At 44.8% G+C, this 18,642-nt stretch overlaps 1 protein-coding gene across 1 annotated transcript in view; it reads left to right on the forward strand.

The window, feature by feature from the left end:
- Nucleotides 1-2,751: 2,751 nt before the first annotated feature.
- ptprub (protein tyrosine phosphatase receptor type Ub) overlaps nucleotides 2,752-18,642 on the forward strand; it is a 144,879-nt gene continuing 128,988 nt past the window's right edge. The window contains exon 1 of the mRNA XM_079274951.1: nucleotides 2,752-2,889. Coding sequence (XP_079131077.1) covers nucleotides 2,820-2,889 — 70 coding nt within the window. The 5' untranslated portion in view covers nucleotides 2,752-2,819. The remainder of the gene's footprint in view (nucleotides 2,890-18,642) is intronic.

Here is an 18,642-nt window from a genome sequence, read left to right on the forward strand (position 1 = left end):
AGAATTTGGATTTTGTGAAATATTTTTCACTTGTTATAATGCTTAAGTGCTGTCCAAGATCTATGCACCTACTCACTGTCTGAAGAATAAACTCTCGACAGTGAAAACTATATTGAAGGTTGTGACTGTTGGCGTGCTGTTGCTTTTTGCAGGATTTTACTAACATGTGCTGCAAATACATCATATTATCTTACTTTCCCCTTTCTCTTTATTGAAGAAAAAACGTAGGACAGGAGAAAAATACATAATGCACATGAGAGTAAGATGAAAAGTGACAAAAATGGTCCAAAATGACCCTGTAACATGATGATCATATTTAAAATAAAAACCTTTATGTTTGATATTTGAACAGAAGCAGCTTGTTGATAATAATTGTAAAACGCTGGTGTTGACTGACTTTGTGACAGTACAGACAGGAAGAGTGCTCACTGCAGGGAGCCAATATATTAGACATGTAGACAGATTTGTTTTGTTTCGTCTTCCACTGAGTCACATATCACATCACACTTCTCCCATTTCTCACAGGTTCAGCTATCCCCTGATGTAAATCCCTTTTTGCATTGGTTCCATTCATAAAAACAAAGTGTATTCCGACATCTGTCCTGTGATCCACTGTTCATTTACCTTCGGAGCGCCATGCTGCATGCAAATGCCGTGTGATAGACAGTGATGGTTTGATAGCCAGCCTTTGACAATGTCCCTCAGAACGAATAATGTGTTGTTATAAATTCTGCCGGTGCAAATGCAGTTGTTTGTGATGGGTCATGAGTGGCAGCTGTTGAAATGCTCAATAAAACAACTCATCGTAGTGCAGCTGTCAGCAGCAGGCTTGGCGCCTGTCCTGTTGTTGGATTCAAACAGTGTTTTGCAACATCCTGTTGGTTTTACTGCAAATTAGATTATCATGCATTTGAATGGATTCAGGCCAAAATACTCTCGATTCAAAAATAATTGCTACTCTGTGCCTTGAATACCAGCGCACAAAATGACTGCCATGCTTCAAGCAGGTGTAATTACAGGTGTTAGCTTGTGCTCCTTTGGTTAAATGAAGTAATTTACTCAGCAATCCATCGTTCATCTGTCATTCGGGGCTAACAACATTAGAGATGTGCTCTCATGTTGGACGCGTTTCAGACGCGTCTGTTGGCCCCCTGTAATTCAATCCACAGCTTTAATGTTCGCACAAGACTACAAAATGAATGATGAATAGCCGGCGTAATGGTATCTTGATCCAATTGGGATTCTTGGATCGACCGCTAAACGTGTCAGCCCGGCCATGTTTTGACACCAGCTCGGTTCGTGCAGAGCAGCGACTGCAGCATCAGCACTTGCAACAATTTCAAAGGTGAATCTCAGAGGATGTGTTAATGCTGTAATGATGTGCCGCAGGACAACTTGCAGCATCGGACTAGTATCCACCAGCCCATAATCGAATACACGACTCATGCTTTCTAAACGTGTTATATAGGACTACGACATGCCAGAGAAATATTTTGTACACGTCAAAGTCATAGTGGCTTGCTATATTGACACAACACTGAACATCAAAGCAAAGAGTGATTTCTGTCAGGGATTCTCCAACACACATGGCCAGCTGTGGGAAGGAAAATGAAACCTCATCAAATGCAAATTCAATGCACACAACATGGCAGACTAATGTATGGAGAAATATGCTTTGCACCTGTCATGAGGAGGTGTGAAGGCAATTTTTACCCGCCTGTCTTGTTTTAATATAACCCATGGCTAACCTTAGCTGTGAAAATGCAAATAAAACGTTGTGTGATGCATAGCTGGATAGCTGGAGTTCATATTGCTGATATGTTTAAAGGTGAGAATGACTTCATCATTGTTAACACAGAAGTGAAAAACTCCACGTGTTGCTTTAAATAATGAGTATTTTCTGTATCTGTTGCTGTCAGGCGGATAATCCTGGGTGTTGGGTGCATGCTGACAGGTTTTAGGAGTCGCTGGGCTATGTGAAGAAATGTCTAAAATTAAAGCCAAAATGGATGAAAAGGCAGAGAAAGAGATCAGCACCTTGTCGCTGTCTCCACAGATACACACCAACGCACATAGACACTTTTTTTCCTTCTGTCTTTTAGAGTGACATTGCATAGACTTACATGCATAGACTTACATGTATTCCTTGGAGTCTTACCTTAACCACAGCCACTACATACCTTGTGTCGAGATGAAGTTCTTGTCTGGACTCACTCATTTGAACACCTCATCCAATCCCAATCCCAAACATCCAATTTAAAACCTCGAACAAACATTTGAAGAAGTAAAGACAAAAATGTCTCCATTCAACTGCTCATGGTCCCCACAAAGACGCAAGTGATACCAGCACACACACACACACACACGCACACACACACACACACACACACACACACACACACACACACACACACACACACACACACACACACACACACACACACACACACACACACACACACACACACACACACACACACACACACACACACAGTCTGGGGCTCTGCTTGGCCGACGTTTGAAAACCACGGTGTCGTTGCTGCTTGCGGCCGCTTGGAGGCGCCCGGCTCATGCTTTCTATACGCAAAGAAGTGGCGGCTGGGAAGGAAAGTGGTCGTAAGAAAGAAATCTCTCTCCCCTCAACTGACGTCAGTTTGCAGAACTAGCTCTGCCCTGTCTCCTCCAGTGTCTCTGAAACTCCTCTCAGTGAGACCTGAGGTAGTAGATGGCCTCAGCTCTACTCCTCGAGCGTCCGGACGTCACGGAGTGAATGCAATGATTTCTTCTGCACATTTAAAGTGGACTAAAACAGCTGCACGATGAACACCTGCGCCTTTCTGCTGATTTTGACTGTTCAGATCTACGCCGATGGCATCGAGGGGCCAACAGGTAAGGCGGATATTCATCTCGATATCATACATGCAATTGGGAAGTTTTAACATGTGGATGAAAGTACACTACCGCGTAAAAGCGGAGCGAGTCCGGTGTAGGTGACAACTTTGTTCCCTCTTTCCCTCACGCGCTGCTGCGTTTATCTGCTGCGTGCTGCCGCTCCCCGGTACTAATGACACAGTGTGAATCCTATCAGTAGAACATATAAACTAATTCTAAAATAACTTTGAGAACTGAAGTAAGTTTACTTGGTGCCAGACTCCTGCAAAAAATGCTGGTTATTTAGCAGGACTGCGTATGTGCGTTGTGGGGAAAGCTCCAATTTCCTCAAACAACACAATCTTCTGCACTACGCTGCTTTTCTTTTTTTGTTGTTGTTGCTATTGCTCAAGCATATCATATGGCGCCAGGTAGCCTAAAAAGGTGTTTGGCATTGTGTTCCAAAGTTAGAAATCAGTTCATTCAGAGCTACAATGTGTCCCTTAAAACGCTATGAACGACACTCTCACTACCTTCAGGCAATCTAGTTGATATTTGGTCGATATTTGTGAACGGTGAATCCCAACTGCTTGAACCAATCGGGCATCCACAGACCAAAACCTGGAGCTGATCCATACAGACACGGTTGCATTGAGTGACTCTCTAGAAGTTTAGCAAACGTCTGCATGAGGATTGTTATTTTGCTCATTGTTTTTTTTTAAACCAAGTACTTATTATAATATCCCCAAATATCCACTGTCGGGAAATAGATCAGATGAATTCTCAACGCTGCTGCTGGCTTTTTCTCCCGATGTGATGAGCTGCCTCTGGTCTTTCAGGTTGTCCTGCTGTAGAAGAAATATTCATTTCCACTGATTAGCTCTCCATATATAATGATACATGTTCAAATGTTTCGTCATTTGTTTCTGTTTTGTGTGTAAATGAACGGGATTGTTGGATGAAGAGAATGTCTTTTTCAGATTGAATGCTTAAAATCATGCAATTCTTTAGATGACATTTGGAAACATACTCTGACATTTCCCCCATTTCATTATCCAGTTTCCAGTTGGTAAAAATAAATATATTTTATAGGAATGACACATGAAACAGACCCTTTCATATTCATTCACATTCATGTTTTCAAAATCTCCTTTTATTCCCTGAATTCTGTTCATCATTGTGCAATGTATTTACAGTGCTGTATTTTTCTATATATTTTTTAAAAAGGACTTTGGCCTGTTCGAGTCTATTTGTCTCATTGACGCACCACGCACCCATAGATTTGCGGATTTTTAGCCCTTTAGAACATAACATCAGGCTAATAAGGCAGCAATATTGATAACATCTACACTGCAGGCTGCTTCAACACTGATGCATTGCGTCACAGTGTTTGTCACAGGCATGTTGAAAAAAGCTTGATCATTTTGAGATCATTGACTTATCGGCGACTATTTGTATATTCCTCACTGGCACACTGCTTCAGTTTCAGTAAAAAAAAAAAGAAGGAAAACCTAATGCTCAGCATAACACATTATTTTAACAGAAGCAACAAAAACAGCAAACGCATGCAAGCAGAATGTGTATTGTCAAGAGGTGAATGGAGCAGATCATTAAGAGGAATGGGCTGAGACATACCAAGGATTAAATCTCACACAGGTAATTAAAAGAGCTGAATGGAACATTGACGCTCCACTACGGCTGTCAACTGCAATTTACATGGTGTTGGTTTTGTAGTTTGTTTACTGGAGTGTTGCGGGCCTCCCCACCATGCGCTTATACCCTCCCATGAGCAGTTAATAGTTAATGCTGCTTGTTTCTCTGGCTTCTGATCCCATTGGCCTGCCTTCTTGCTTATGCTGCCGTCTGTCCAGGCTGTCAGTTCAGAGCAAGTGGAATTATGAGAGCCTATAGAGGCCCTCTGCTGCACAGGACTGTAACGAGGTCGATCAGAGGAAAAAAGTATCACATTTGCGTCATGTTTTCTCAGACACAAAGAGGTCATGCAAGTCCAGTTTTCCTCTGTGTTGTTGATTTTGTTTCTGTTCAGCCCAATGTCACACGTTCACTCCACTGTCGTCTCTTATGGGAATCGAATGAATGTTCACTTACCATCTGTCTCCCCTATTAGCAGAAAATGCTACCAACTGAGCGGTGTAATTATCCCATGTCTCATTTCCCGGTTTGATCTGAAGTTAAGGGCAGAATATCCTTTTTGCTTATTTCACTGAATAAGATAACACTTGGATCGAGATGTCTCGTTAAAGCGTGGCATGGAATGAATAATACTTTAGGGCTTCAAGTTTACACTGCGTCAACATCAGGAGCAGCGCTGGGAAACCTGACATAGGACCAGCAGCAGCACGTGTAAAGGAATTAGAGCTGCAATGATATTTTGATCATCAAATAAGAGTACTTAAGATGTGTTCACTACAATGAGCATCTAACTGAATGGGGGGGAAAGCCTCATATGCATTTGTGAATTAATATAGGGGAAAAAAATAGAACAATCATGTAGAAAATGTTCCCTTGCGCTGCAGAGTTGCAGCAGATCCAAAAAGTGGAAGGGTTCCCTGCAGGAGCCAGGCCACCATCTCTGGATAGAGGGGGGGCGGAGGGGGCGGTAGTGATTGGTCCTAAATCAGACTCCTGAAAAGACCGGTTGATTTCCATCTTTGCGGGCATCACAGGCAGTAATTCAGAGAGCAGATGGAAAACTTTGCAAAAAAGATGGAGGGGGATTGGAGGGATTTGAAAGACGGAGGGATTTGTTCAGACACATTGTCGGGGTGTTTTGTTTTCAGCTGAGGCCACAGCAGGACTTCTGCTGGGCACTCGAGAGAGTGATTAAACAGGGTGCTGATGAGAGTGGTCCTCTGCTCTGCAGCGTGCCTCTTCCAGTTTCTGTCTCTGATCTATTGTAATGTGGGGCTATGTGGAGGAGAGCCAGCCCCCCCCCGATTGGCTCACTCATCGCACAAGACTGGATGATGAAACGCATCCATCTCGTGCATGTGTTCAAAGAATTATGCCGAACGCCAAGCGCCGTGATCGGCACGCCTCATCACTGGTAGCTCGTGCCCAATCAGGGCCCTTTTCTGTCTCGGGCTGGTCTCATTTCTCATTTTTCTTGAATGCATCTCACCTTCGCTTTTGCTCTGTTGAGTGTGCAGACATTTCTTCATGCGATACTGCAGCTCAATGAATCCTGCTGAGAAATGAAATATCACATGAATGTATGTGTTTTGCCTTGCTTTTACATTGTACATTTGCATGTGCTGATCTACATCCTAGCTCATTCGCGACACAAGAGCTGGAAATCAGGTGCGGGGGTTTTGCCACGCAAAGAAGGTCCCAGAGTACCGAGCGACTCAACCCTGGCACCGATGCTAGAAGTGGCCGGAGCTGCCGCCGCTCTGGGCTCTTCAGGGTAAACGTGAGACCCTTCCAGCATCCTGGAAAAGATGCCAAGACTGAAAGATTTACAGTCAGCGGCCTGCCTTGGCCTGTCTCTTCCTTTCCACTTCGCAGCGACAGCCAGAGTGCAGGCTTTTCTCGGCCAGGTGTTATTAATGCGGTATTGATCTTTCAGACTCCGGCAAGGCCATTTTACTTACATTTGATCAAAGTGGCATCCCGTCTGTGGCCTGCGAGTTTGATGTAGGAGTGTGAATTAGCCAGCCAGCCAGGACTTGCATGTTGTAATACAAGGAGCTGGGTTTGCAGCAGAGAAATGTTAACAGCATTGTGTCGTGCAAAAGAAGAAATCCTCTCAAACATGAAAGAGTGGGCTCATACTCACAAGACGGCTGTATATATTACAAAGAAGCTGTGAATCATCCTGTTGATGTCCTGGTCTAAAATGACAGGACTATTACACTCATTATCACTTAAAAGCATATGTTTTACTCGAATAATGGACAGGGAAATGTATCATTCACACATGAACCAGTGTTTATAGGCTGGATATGAAGGCGAGTGAGACCGCGTATGCTCGAGCACACGCACAGATGTGTTATTATCCAACAAAGGAAAAAGCAGGGCTGGGAGTTGCAATCCCTGTGTTTTCCTCCCACGAGGTAGCGAGCCCCAGACTACAAAAGTGGGTCTGGAAGACTGATGCTGCGAGTGCTGCTCCTTATCTTCTACCCAGAGGAAAGAAAGCCAGCTGAGCAGTTTATATTTAGCCCACTGCTTTTGTTTCAGCTCTTTACCTTTCTCCCCAATGTCAACACATTTACAGCCAGATTCTTCCGGCCCCTCTGTTGTCTGTGTGTGGAAAGTGTTTGACGAATGATCGGGTCATCAGGGTTCAGGATTAGGCCTGGAGTGCAGTGTAGACATGTGACCTGTAGTTGAGCTGCCTGTAGTCCTCTGCATATGAACCCCCCCCCCTCCAATGAAATCTGAACCGCTGACACAAAGTCAAAACAGTCTCTTCAGGACATTTTTCTCCCTGGTGGCGTAACGGATGCAGGCTTCAGTTGCCTTTGTGCCCCCATGCCTGCTCTCCAAGGGGGGGGGGGGATTTCTGGTTTGACTGGTCCCTATATGGGCAAAAAACAACTATCATCGCAGAGACCCAGCCATGAACCCGAACACCTATTACTCTGATGTAGCTCACCCTTATTAGACTGACACGCTTTCACGTAAACTTTATTAGGACAGTGGAAATTGAAGGGCATTAAAGTGCAACAGAGCATGGATAATGGCTAGTGTGCCAATTTAAAAGGGCATTGTATTTGAGGCCTTCACGGCATGAAGTCTAAGTAAAACAGTGCTCAAAAAAAAAAGAAGCCATACCTTCTCAGTTATACGGCGTCTGGCTTGCATTGGTCGTCCCCGGATGCTGTTGAGGTGGAGGCGTTTCGTCTCTCTTTCCTTGCAGCACGGTCACATTGACGCAGCGGTTCCACTCCGCTGGGACAGCTGCTGTTGCTGGTGGGTTGCTGGCAGGTCAAAGCAGCTGTGGCAGCACAGGTGCCAGCTGCCGGTGAATCAGTCAGTGGACTGATACCAAACCTCTTGAGCACATAGAACATGTATGAGGCACTCGACTGTAAAGTCAAATTAACACGAGTGAGATGTTGGTTAACCTTGTTTTGTTTTTTGGCTGGGTGACATTAACAGGGTTTTCAAAGAGTTCATCTGGAATTTTCGAAGTCCATGAATTCTTAAGTTGACGTGAAAACCCATGTGGATACGCGTGCTATGATATACTGGCAGGCAGCACACTGGCTCCTGACCTCCAGTGTGGGTTGAAAAGCTTTTGTCAATGATGTTAGTAAAGCGAGTTGGGGAACTCGGCTGGGCTTCAACACTTTGTTCTGTTTCAGGTGTTGAAATGAAACGGAGCAAAAGCAGAGCGTATTGATTTCCCAAACACAGCCTGTCACAATCAGCTTATTGTCTTCCTCCTCTTGAAACCCTCCTTTTGATTCTACATGACCTCCCATCACAACCCTCCTCGCTTTGACATGCTGCTATATGTCAGCAGTTGCTCGGGAGATCGCGAGTAACTTTTTCATAAAAGAACATCCCTTTCCCTTTCGGCTGTTACACTTTTGTCTCGTTGTAAGACATTTCAGGGGCAAGCAGTTCAGCTTTCCTCCTCGTTACCATCTCCCCAGCGTCACGGTGGGCAGCATGCACGAATCAAATCACTCATTTGCAGCTGATTCATTGAAAACAGTGTCTATTAGTCATTTCTTTTGACAAGGTGGTATAATTGCCTGAGGGCAAGGAGATGAATCTCTTTTTGCTGCCCAGTGCATTTAGACGGTGTGTGAGTCAGTCCTGCAGGGACACTAATGAAGAGAGATCGCTCCTGACCGAGGAAATATGTGCCCTTTATATTCAGATCACTGTGCTGTTATTGTGTTGCTCTGAGAAAAGGTACAATACAATTCCTCATAAGGCCTGCACATACCTTGATGTTTAGGTCTGTTTCTACAGACCCGGAGAGGTGATCTTCTTCTCCCCTGAATGCCAGGTGTGGTAGCCTTGACTAACCTTCCTTCACAGCATGCTTCATAGCCCACCAGGGCCCTCCGGGGTCCTCCTCCTGGTGATTGCTGAGCTGCTTGGCGTTCCTAAGGGACAGCTCGTCAAACTGTTTGAAAGACCTTTGTTTGTTCCTGCGCTGGCCGCCTGACTTAGCCTGGCCAGCTAAGGGGAGGCTTGGAATGGGGGAGGTGATTGCTCCTAGCGATGAGGGGCTTATGAGAGGATTGAAGTGGGTACCAACATGACCCAGAGCCTTGTTTTGAGGAGCCTTTCACGTTTCCTTCCACAGTCAGGCAAAGACCATGTCTGCACTACTACGTTTGGAAATGCATCTGTACTTGCCTAAGCTGGCACTAAAAATGTGACCTTTTTGAAAACGCTTCCCATGGATGATTCTTAAAACGCTGGCCTCACATTGTCATGTGAAACAGGGGAAAAGGGAGCTTTTCAGAAAGCTGACAGCAGTATTGTGATGTGATCTACTGTAAAGCTGCCGGCGCTAGGGGCCTGACCAATGGAGGAGATGTCAATGCTTTTCTGTTGTTTTAGGCATTTTAATACAAATGGCAAACTTTTTGAGAGCGGCCTGGAAAGACTAATGTGGACGGAAAGCTTTCATGCCAAATTTCAAAGAGCATGGACCTTCTGCAGCCAAGGGCAGCGCAGCGTTCGCGTGTCTCACATTAGCGCAAAGCCAGAAATATGCAAGAATGTCCAGGGAGCCCACGGGGTGTTGTTAACAAAGAGCTTAATTCAAAACCACAAACAGAAGATTATAACAATTGCTTGTGTGTGTGTGTGTGTGTGTGTGTGTGTGTGTGTGTGGGGGTGTGTGAGGGTGGGTGGGTGAAAGAGTGGGTGTTTGCATGCATGCTCGCGAGCACCTAGGTGTGTGTTTTATATGGGGCAGATTGGTGATTGTTCCCACCTGATTATATGTAAATATTTGCCAAACTCCTTTGGCCCTGTTGAACTTCCATAAATCACAATGTGGATTATTATGGAGCTTTTGTTTGCTTTATTCCTCCCCAGTGTGAAAATGCCAATGCAAAAATCTGCATACTTTGTTTTGGACATATTTTTCTGATGATAAATACATTGCACTGCAAAGATCAAAAAGCCCGGCTCTGCCATAGAGACGGGCTTTGGAGCCATTCTGTGTTTAGAGAGTAGCTGAGCACACTGTGTGTCGGAGCAGGTCGGCCGTGGCCTGCCCTTTGTCTACCCGGACAGCCAGGGTAATTAGGAATCAGCTTAGCGCTGGGATTATGGCTGGAAAGGCTGATCACAGGGGACAGGAGAAAAGGCATTAGGAGAATGGTGGTTAATATGGGTATTACTCTGCTTAGCATCATGTAACGGTAAGACAACTGACAATGGAGCCCTGTTGATGCTGAGATCCCTCGCTCTGAGCTAATAGGCTTTACCGTAGATAGCTTTGTTTACTCACAGTGTGCAGCACCCCACCTTCCTGCTTTATCTTCTTTCCTCACATATTAAAACTTTTTTTTTATCATTTGTCTCAACCTAATTAGAAAATGGTAATAATTTGCTGTACACCTCCCCTGAGGTATTTTAGCAGTGTTCAGACATATTTGCCTTTACACCAGCACCGTTAAAAACGAAACACGCACGATTGTTCTCCTCTGTTGCGCTGCACTCGCACTCTTATAAATATTATCGATGATTCAGATATTTTTGTGCGATGTAATTTATGTTCTCATTAACTGAGTGAACGAGCTATAAAGAAGAACCTGAAAGCCTGATATCGTCTTTGCCCTTCTCTACTTTAGGAAACATGGTTGCTGAAATGGAAAGCCTGTGTTTGGCAATGTGAAACAGAGAATGGTGAGATAGCTTCTTTTTTGTCAGTCCAGCCATTTATTGTGATGCGCATGCAGAGGTAACCCGACGCTTGGAGCCTCTGCACCACAAGGGAAGCCATTTGTTGCCCTTTAGAAAGGATAGGGAACCAGGCCAGTGTGAATAATACGAATGGAGGGAGCGGGTTTATCCAAACACAGAAAGGTTACATCAAATGGCCCACCTAAATCATCGCATTACTCTTATTTACAATGAACTTGTGCATTTATTTCTGGTATCAGCTCTGTATTAGAAAACATTCCTGCCGCTGGATAGTTGGCAGAATTATCAGTGCACAACGTGACACAGAAATGCTTTGTTTTAACTTTGGCTTCAGAGGGAATTGTTTTCCACAATCTTTTAGAGCTAATCCCATCAGAGGGACTGCACAGCATGGAGGGCTAACTCAGTCATGTCTGACATAGCGCTACCAGAACAAGAGGCAGACAGGAATGTGTTTATCTGGCTAACTTGGCTTCATTTATTCCTAACAGGAAAAGCAAAAGAGGAAAACTTCTCCGACAACTTGACGTCTTAATTCCTTTCTCAGAGCCAGGATAAGGAGTGAGTTTCTGATTCTGTGGCAGGAGACAACTTCTGATTGGGATTCAGTAGTGGTTTGTGGAGGTGCAATGGTGGCTGAGACTATCATTATGACAGATGCATTAACTAGGTTCTTCCTCTCAGAGGAGGGTTCCTCGCTTCACTGGTTGTCTGTTGGCTTGGTTAGGCACTTATGCTCCTGGGGGAACGGGCTCGTTCAGTGCTTAGGCCATGGAACTGAGGATCTATCCCAGTCCAGTGAGTCCTCGTGGCGCCACAAACTCCTGCTGAAGGATTTAAGATTGGGCTGTCCGTCGGTCTGTCTTTTATTTTCTCCTGAGGTCGGGAAGAAAGAGTTTTCTTTAGTTCCAAGAAATGCTTGCGTCTGCACCTGTGGCTGATACCATCTGGTTAAAATGAGTAATGGGAGACATATGGGTGAAAGGTGAAGTTCAGAAGTTATTGTGAAGAAAATGTGTATTTCATAAGTCTTGAAATTATTGTGTGCTCTTTCTCAACTCTTGGGGGAAAATCCCAGTACCACATTCTGATAGGTCCCTGTTTATAAAGGGTTTATAAGGGTTTAATACTGGTTAAGTAATTGTATACTAATGATCTATAAACCAGTTCTAAATCATGAACACCCTAAATCTTTGGCTAAATCCCTTTGGCTTATGTCTAGAGTTTTGCTTGTTTTGGATTGGAATTAGTTGTTAATTGATATATTTTGGTCCAACAGCTCTATTCCATAAGGTCAAGAGGTCAACTGGCCAATTAGAGGGGGTTAGACAAAGCCAGTTTACTAGAGGATGATAAATGCGGAGGAAGAGGCACACGACAGATTCTGCGTGAAGTGAAAGAAACGGGTGCATACCAGTGGTCTAAAAACAAAAGAACGTTAGATATTGTAGTTTAAACATCCATAAATCCAATTAGAAAGAAACAAAATAAATGATTGTTATAACTGCAGAACTTGCCAGAGACTCATCAGATTTTTAGTTTTTATTCAGCATCCAAGTAATCCTGTGATAATCATCAATACATCTGTTGCAAATAGGAACTACTAATAGACAATTCTGCATACTTTCAATGGTGCCATTTTTCCACCTGTCTTTACAAGGGTTTCCCTACCAAAACATAAGCAGTACTTAAAGGTAGATTTAGCCCAATATACAAGCAAATACTAGTCCACACCTGAGTCAATTGTTTCACAGTAGTCGGTCGCCATCTGTTTGTTTTTCTTGAAGGCTTTTATTTTGAAGCAGCTGCAGAAAAAGTTGAATCAGAATTCCCGGAAGACAAACATGGAAACCATATGCTTTCTCACAGCTGTCGTCTGCTGCTCTCGTTCTTCAGCTACGTTTAGTCATTGCACTTTTTTTTGTCTTTGTCATAAAATGTAGTGTTGGGCTTTATATAGGGTTAAAATAAACCATTAAAATAGCAGTGACATTCTCTCTAACAATCCCCCATGTTGAGCTGGTACCGTGATTCTTGTAATAAAAAGGACCCGAAGTAAAACTAGATATCACTGGATTTCTAAAAGACGTATCTTTCACATCCATCCCTGTGCCAAGGTGCTTTCCTGTTCTTAATGTATCCGTCTTCATTGCTCCATCATTCCCCCTGCTTGTATCATCAGGCTCTGTGTTTCCTCTCCATCTTTGTCCTTGTCCTGTCAGCCCCAGGGCTTCACAGGGACCTACAGTATACTCAGTGTTTCCGGGAAGGCCTCAGTATTCTAGGCAGGGTGAGCACGAGCTCAAAGCAGACCTGTCTTTGAGTATGTGTGTCTGGCTGCCTCCCCAGGCACTCATTAAGCTGGCGTGTGAAGGTGTGTGTTTCCGGAGGCTTTTTGAGGAAACATGCGAGCATGTGGAGGTTAAAAGGCCCCCGACGGAGACATAATTTCCCAGCCTGGGGCGAAGGGAGAAGGTAACTTCATTAGCCAGTTCCCGCCGTACAGATTAACTTGATTATACTAACTAAGTCTCGATGGCGACGGTGGTGCAGAGTACAAATGTCGCACCTGGAACTAAAATGTGTGCATCTTCTTCCCCAGAAGTAATAGCTTGTGCATCTACATGTGTGTGTGTGTGTGTGTGTGTGTGTGTGTGTGTGTGCGCAATGAAGGGAGGGAGAGAAGGAGGTTCAATTGATACACCTGGGACATTTGGCTGCTCTGTAATTTGCAAAGTAAGTCATCTTCAGGTAATGAGCAGGTACCGGTCGAACTTCTTTCTATAATTTGGTCACACTCTTGCTTTAATGCCTGCCCGTGTGTACACACACACACACACACACACACACACACACACAACCCTTTCTCACCCGTCTTTTCTGTTATTGTGTTTAAACATTCCTGCCTCACCAGCACAAAGCGTCACTATCAGTTCTCTGCATCTAAAATATCTGTCAACATATCTTTTGCAGTTAACTTGGACAAACATTTGCAGTCATGCATAGTCACACACTCTCCCCTTCATTACCCTGAGGGAAAACAAACGTGGCCCCTTTTAACCTGAATTGATCCACAGCTCCTCTCGACTTTACTCTCCGCATTAGCTGATGGGGTTCACAGATACGTTAGTGCTCTGTGTGCCCATGAGCTGCACCTTGGGCAATAAAATGAACAACATATGTTTGTATCATTCAGGGGAAGCCGTTCATCGAAGTGATCACTTGCCATATCTTCATGGCCACTTCATGGCAGTTCTTTCATTCTCTACGACTTTATTGACCAGAAAATAGATTTCTTTGTTTCTTTGGGCGTGTTAGATTAGAACTGTCTGAGCCTTCATGAAGCCGCGTGCATCAGAGTCAACACTTAAACTCACTTGAGGGAGTTGTCCCGAAGGCCACTTTCATGAATAGTCCTGCCTCATATCCTGTCATGCATTATAAAAGCTTTGTGTCTGCACGCACCTGTTGAAACAGAGCATTTGTTCTCCTTGCATGTGTGCATATTCTGTGAATTCTCCATTCTCCGCACACACTGTGCGATAATATAACATTCATAAGCACGGCTTTACAGCCAGTCCAGACTAAAACAATATTTCTAAGCCTTCCGTCAGACACTCAGTGAGGCAATTCTTTCTGACCTACAAATGCTACAGAAAACATATTCTCACACACACATGCCTGGGCTTGTCAGCTCCCCAGTCATGTATCCTGGTCAAGGTGAAGAAGTGCGAGGGATGTGCAGACACATGGAGATGAGAGGAGGGAACGAGGGCTAGAACCATCTCAGACGTCCTGCCGACAGCCGCCCTGTTGTTGTCATCCTCAAGCTGACGGGCCAGATTCAGTGGGATTTTCCCGAGCTGCTGCTTTGATGAAACGTGTTAAGGGGAACTGAGCTGGCTGCAACCTCCTGGCTCTAAAAAGACAAAACACGACGCTCATGAATGAGGTTGTCCTCCCCGGCCATGATTGCTGGATTGCTGTCGTTTCTCGGCAAAGACGGCAGCAGCAGACTCTGATGCTGCAGGGTAAATGAGCACATGGACACGTATATGTTTAAAAAGGAAGGAAAATTACAGCTCTCGAACCTCTCCATGGCATAGTGTGTGGCACAAGGTTTACAGCAGAGCCACGAGGCACCAACAAAGACAGGCGCTCAGGTAGATCATTAGTGTTATATCAACATGAAAGCTCATTACACACCATGGTATGTTATTATCTCAGCAGCCACTGTGCTCACACGTTGTTTTGGCCTCTAGCAGTATGCAGGGTGGAGAGCTTCCTGTCGCAGGTCCTGTTTTCCGTGCCACCTTCAAAGGGCCGGTGGATCGGCTGCCTGTGTGGAGAAACACTGCCCTCTCTCCATGGCTTTTGATAAAATGATCTGCATCCTGAACAATAAGCAGGAACGGTCTCCTGATCAGGAATGGATCATATTAGCAGGGCAGGAACACAGACAGGGTTTCTCTCTCAATCCATGAGCAGGTCTGCTTTATGGCAATATTGGATGAACAGGATTTTTTTTCTTCAATGAAATGAGGAGTTTTGAGATGATTAGTACATGAATTATAGTCGCTTGACAGGAAATTGGCAGTTTTGATTAAAGCTTAATTGCTCATAAAGAAAAAATGTGACATTCAGACATTAACAAATTGAGGATGTCACAAATATAGAATCAACAATTTCACATATCTCTGTATTTATAGCCTCAGCGCTGAGTCGATTTAATCAACTAATCAGTTGTTTTTTTCTACGTGTACTTAGATTTCTTTCGTCGAGTTATTTCCAAGAAACAGTTTGAGAACATCGCTGATAAACAGACGATTCAAAGTGGTGCTTCTGTGTGATTCTCGATCAACCAATTGATTAGTTGACAAATGATGTCTTTGGTCAAGGACAGCTCTACTAATCTACAACTTCTGTCCCTAGATGGACATACATACAAATGCACACAGACTCAACAAAACACATACACAATATCAAATAACTTTCCCTAAAATTAAGTGAAAAGTATCTGATAATTTATGACTCTGTTCATTGTTCATTATATTTATTTTGTTTCCAGAAAATGTACAACACCATCATACTGTATATCCTCGTATGTACAGTCAGCACAGTATGTACCCAATGACCCATTGCCATGCACATGGGACATTATGACACCAATAGTGGTCTGGCTCTCAGTAAAGTGGGTCGTCCTTCAATCACAAAGTTGTCAGTTTGGCTCCTCTGCATGCCAAATGTCCCTGAGCAAAGACGCAAGACACTGACCCCCGAGTTACTTATCGGGCGCTTTACAGCAGCCCACTGCTCCTAAATACTTAGGATGGGATAAATGCAGAGTTCAGATTTCATGTATGCATCAACCATCAGGAAACTCCATGTCTGAAAAGTGCCGCCAATGCTGAAGCCGGGAACAGGCCGCGCCAACCGGGCGAGTAGACATGGCAATGCTCTGGCAAAGAGTGACTGAGAGGCAGGGGTTTATATCGTGGCTTGAACAGGTGAGGGGAGTTGTGCTGATGAGGAGGGAGGGCTTGATTAGTGATCAGAGGCAGGTGAAGGGAGTTAGGCTGATGCTGAGGGAGTGGCTGACAGGTAGAGTGAGGAGGGTGGAGCAAAGACACACAGAACACAGAAGGCAAAGCCTCATCGTGACAGAAGTGCCTTATTCTTGCATCTTTTTGTAATAGCTCCTCTGGTTGCAAAAAGAAGTCTGTTTGTATTGAAGTCTATGAGAAAATGATCCTACTTCTCGCGTGATTTGTTACCCCAGTAAACATCGTAAAAACGTGTTTATGGTCTCAATTGCTAGATTAAAGTCTTCAGCATGATGTTCATTCAGTAACTTATGGTCCATTTAGAGTAAAACAGACTATAAAGTGGAGTATGCTTTCGGGCGGGGCTAGCTTTAGATTCACAGGTTGTTATCACGGCGTTGCCCAGTCTGGGATGAGTTGCCCCGTTTTTTTGGTCTTGCAACTTTAACCCTTTAACTATGTGTTGTCTGTGCATGAAAGTCAATTGCAACCTTTTTGGTTGCCTAAAAATGTCTTCAGTGTCACTTTTAGTTCTAAAAAAAATTGACAACTGCTTCAAACCAGCAGTCTACAAACCAATGGGTGATGTCACGGTGACTATACGTCCACTTGTAATTTAGTTTAAGTTATCAATGTGACAATAAAAATAAAGTTTTCCTTTTTTAGTTTTGTTTTTTTACACATAAAGACGCAGATAGACACATACACGCTCTCCGTCTGCCTTTTCACTGTCTTCACATACTTTGTAGTTATTAAGAAAGCAGTTATCTCAGCGATGGTGGAGCACTTTTGTGAGTGGTGCGTTCAGTTTGTGCCTGAAGGAGCAGGATAAGGAAGAAGATATAGTGGAGCGCTTCTGTAGTATCTGCTAGAGCAGGGATTCCCAAAGTGGGGTGCGCCCCTGGGGGTGCGCGAGCTGCCTCTAGGGGGTGCGCGAGAGGAAAAATGTAATGGCGGTGCAGTCCTGTCTCCTAAAAATTACGTTCCCCCAAAACTAAAATGCATTCTCAATTACGTTTTACCATGAACGTATTTTCTCCCTGATTACGTTTGTGTTTGACGTACAAATACGTTTCTCATCAACATATCTTTGCCATACTCTAGTCTTTATTATTTTTCTGTGATCTGCCTCGCCTCTGCCCCGCCACCCACGAGTTATTGACCCGCGGGCTGTTCCGAGGGCTGAAGACCTGACGATGGGGTGCCTCGCGGCGGGGGCGGCTGGAGACCTCGCGTCCCGGCGCCAACGGGTGAGCGCCGGCCACTCGGAACCATATAACCAAGTCCCGGATTTCACCCGGGGGACATTCTGGAGGTATTGTGACCGGGTGATGTGCCTCGTTGCTGGGGAGGTATGAGCCGAGAGTGGCGGGGTGTTATGGCGGTATATATTACAACTCGGTGTTGTTCCCGTGCGTGGATGAGCGCATTTCTGCCGGAGACAGGCGGCGTGTTGTGGTAGTATTCTGACCGCGTAATAGGGAGAAGGAGAGGCGGTGGTGGAGAGGGAAAAAAATGTTAAAGAGGTGGTGGAATGTATGATTGGAGAGAGAGAAGCGAAAAAGTTGGACGTGATCCCGGTGTCCAACAACACCGTCGCGCGCATCGATGCTTTGTCCGAAGACATCCTGGCTACATTGGTCGGTCACGTGAAGAAGAGTGAGTTTTACTCTCTGCAAGTAGACGAGCCTACAGATGTGGCCAATCTGGCCAATCGTCCGTTACCTTCGTAACGTTACGTCCGTAAACTGTTCTCTCATTCGTCCGATTTTTATGCGGCTGTTTTTTTTTTTTTTTTTTAAGGTGTGTGTGTGTGGGGGGGGGGGGGGGGGGGGGGGTTGGGGGTGCGTGAACCCGGTCGGGATGTAGAAGGGGGTGCGTGGCCTAAAAAGTTTGGGAACCGCTGTGCTAGAGGTTTCCCAGCTGCACTGAGCATTCTCCATTCAGTCTCACAGCTTCTTTTAACTCCCGTCTCTCCGGCGTGCTCAGCAAAAATCATTCTTATACCTCGAGGAGGAATGAGGACGGGGGTTAGAAGAGGTGGTAATGCTATTATGATTTGTCAAGCTGTGGCTCCGTTTGTCATAATTCCTTTTCACACGGTGCTTCATTCACATCTCCGTCAACCTGATCTAGTCATTTGACACCATTCCAGTCCCCCACGCACCCTTCGGCTATACATGTGCACAGGGGGCCTCTATTTACACGGCTGCCTCCCGTTTTTCACATTATTGTCAGACGTGTTTGGCATGTTCTCGGCAGCGGCGAGAACTCTGCATGTATTTAGCGCCCACGGCACACGGAACGCTAAGAGTTGAAAATGTTTCATTGTTCTCTGCGGAACAGCGCCACGCTTCAG

The sequence above is a fragment of the Melanostigma gelatinosum genome (genome assembly GCF_949748355.1).
Source record: "Melanostigma gelatinosum genome assembly, chromosome: 9".
NCBI classification, from domain to species: Eukaryota; Metazoa; Chordata; class Actinopteri; order Perciformes; family Zoarcidae; genus Melanostigma; species Melanostigma gelatinosum.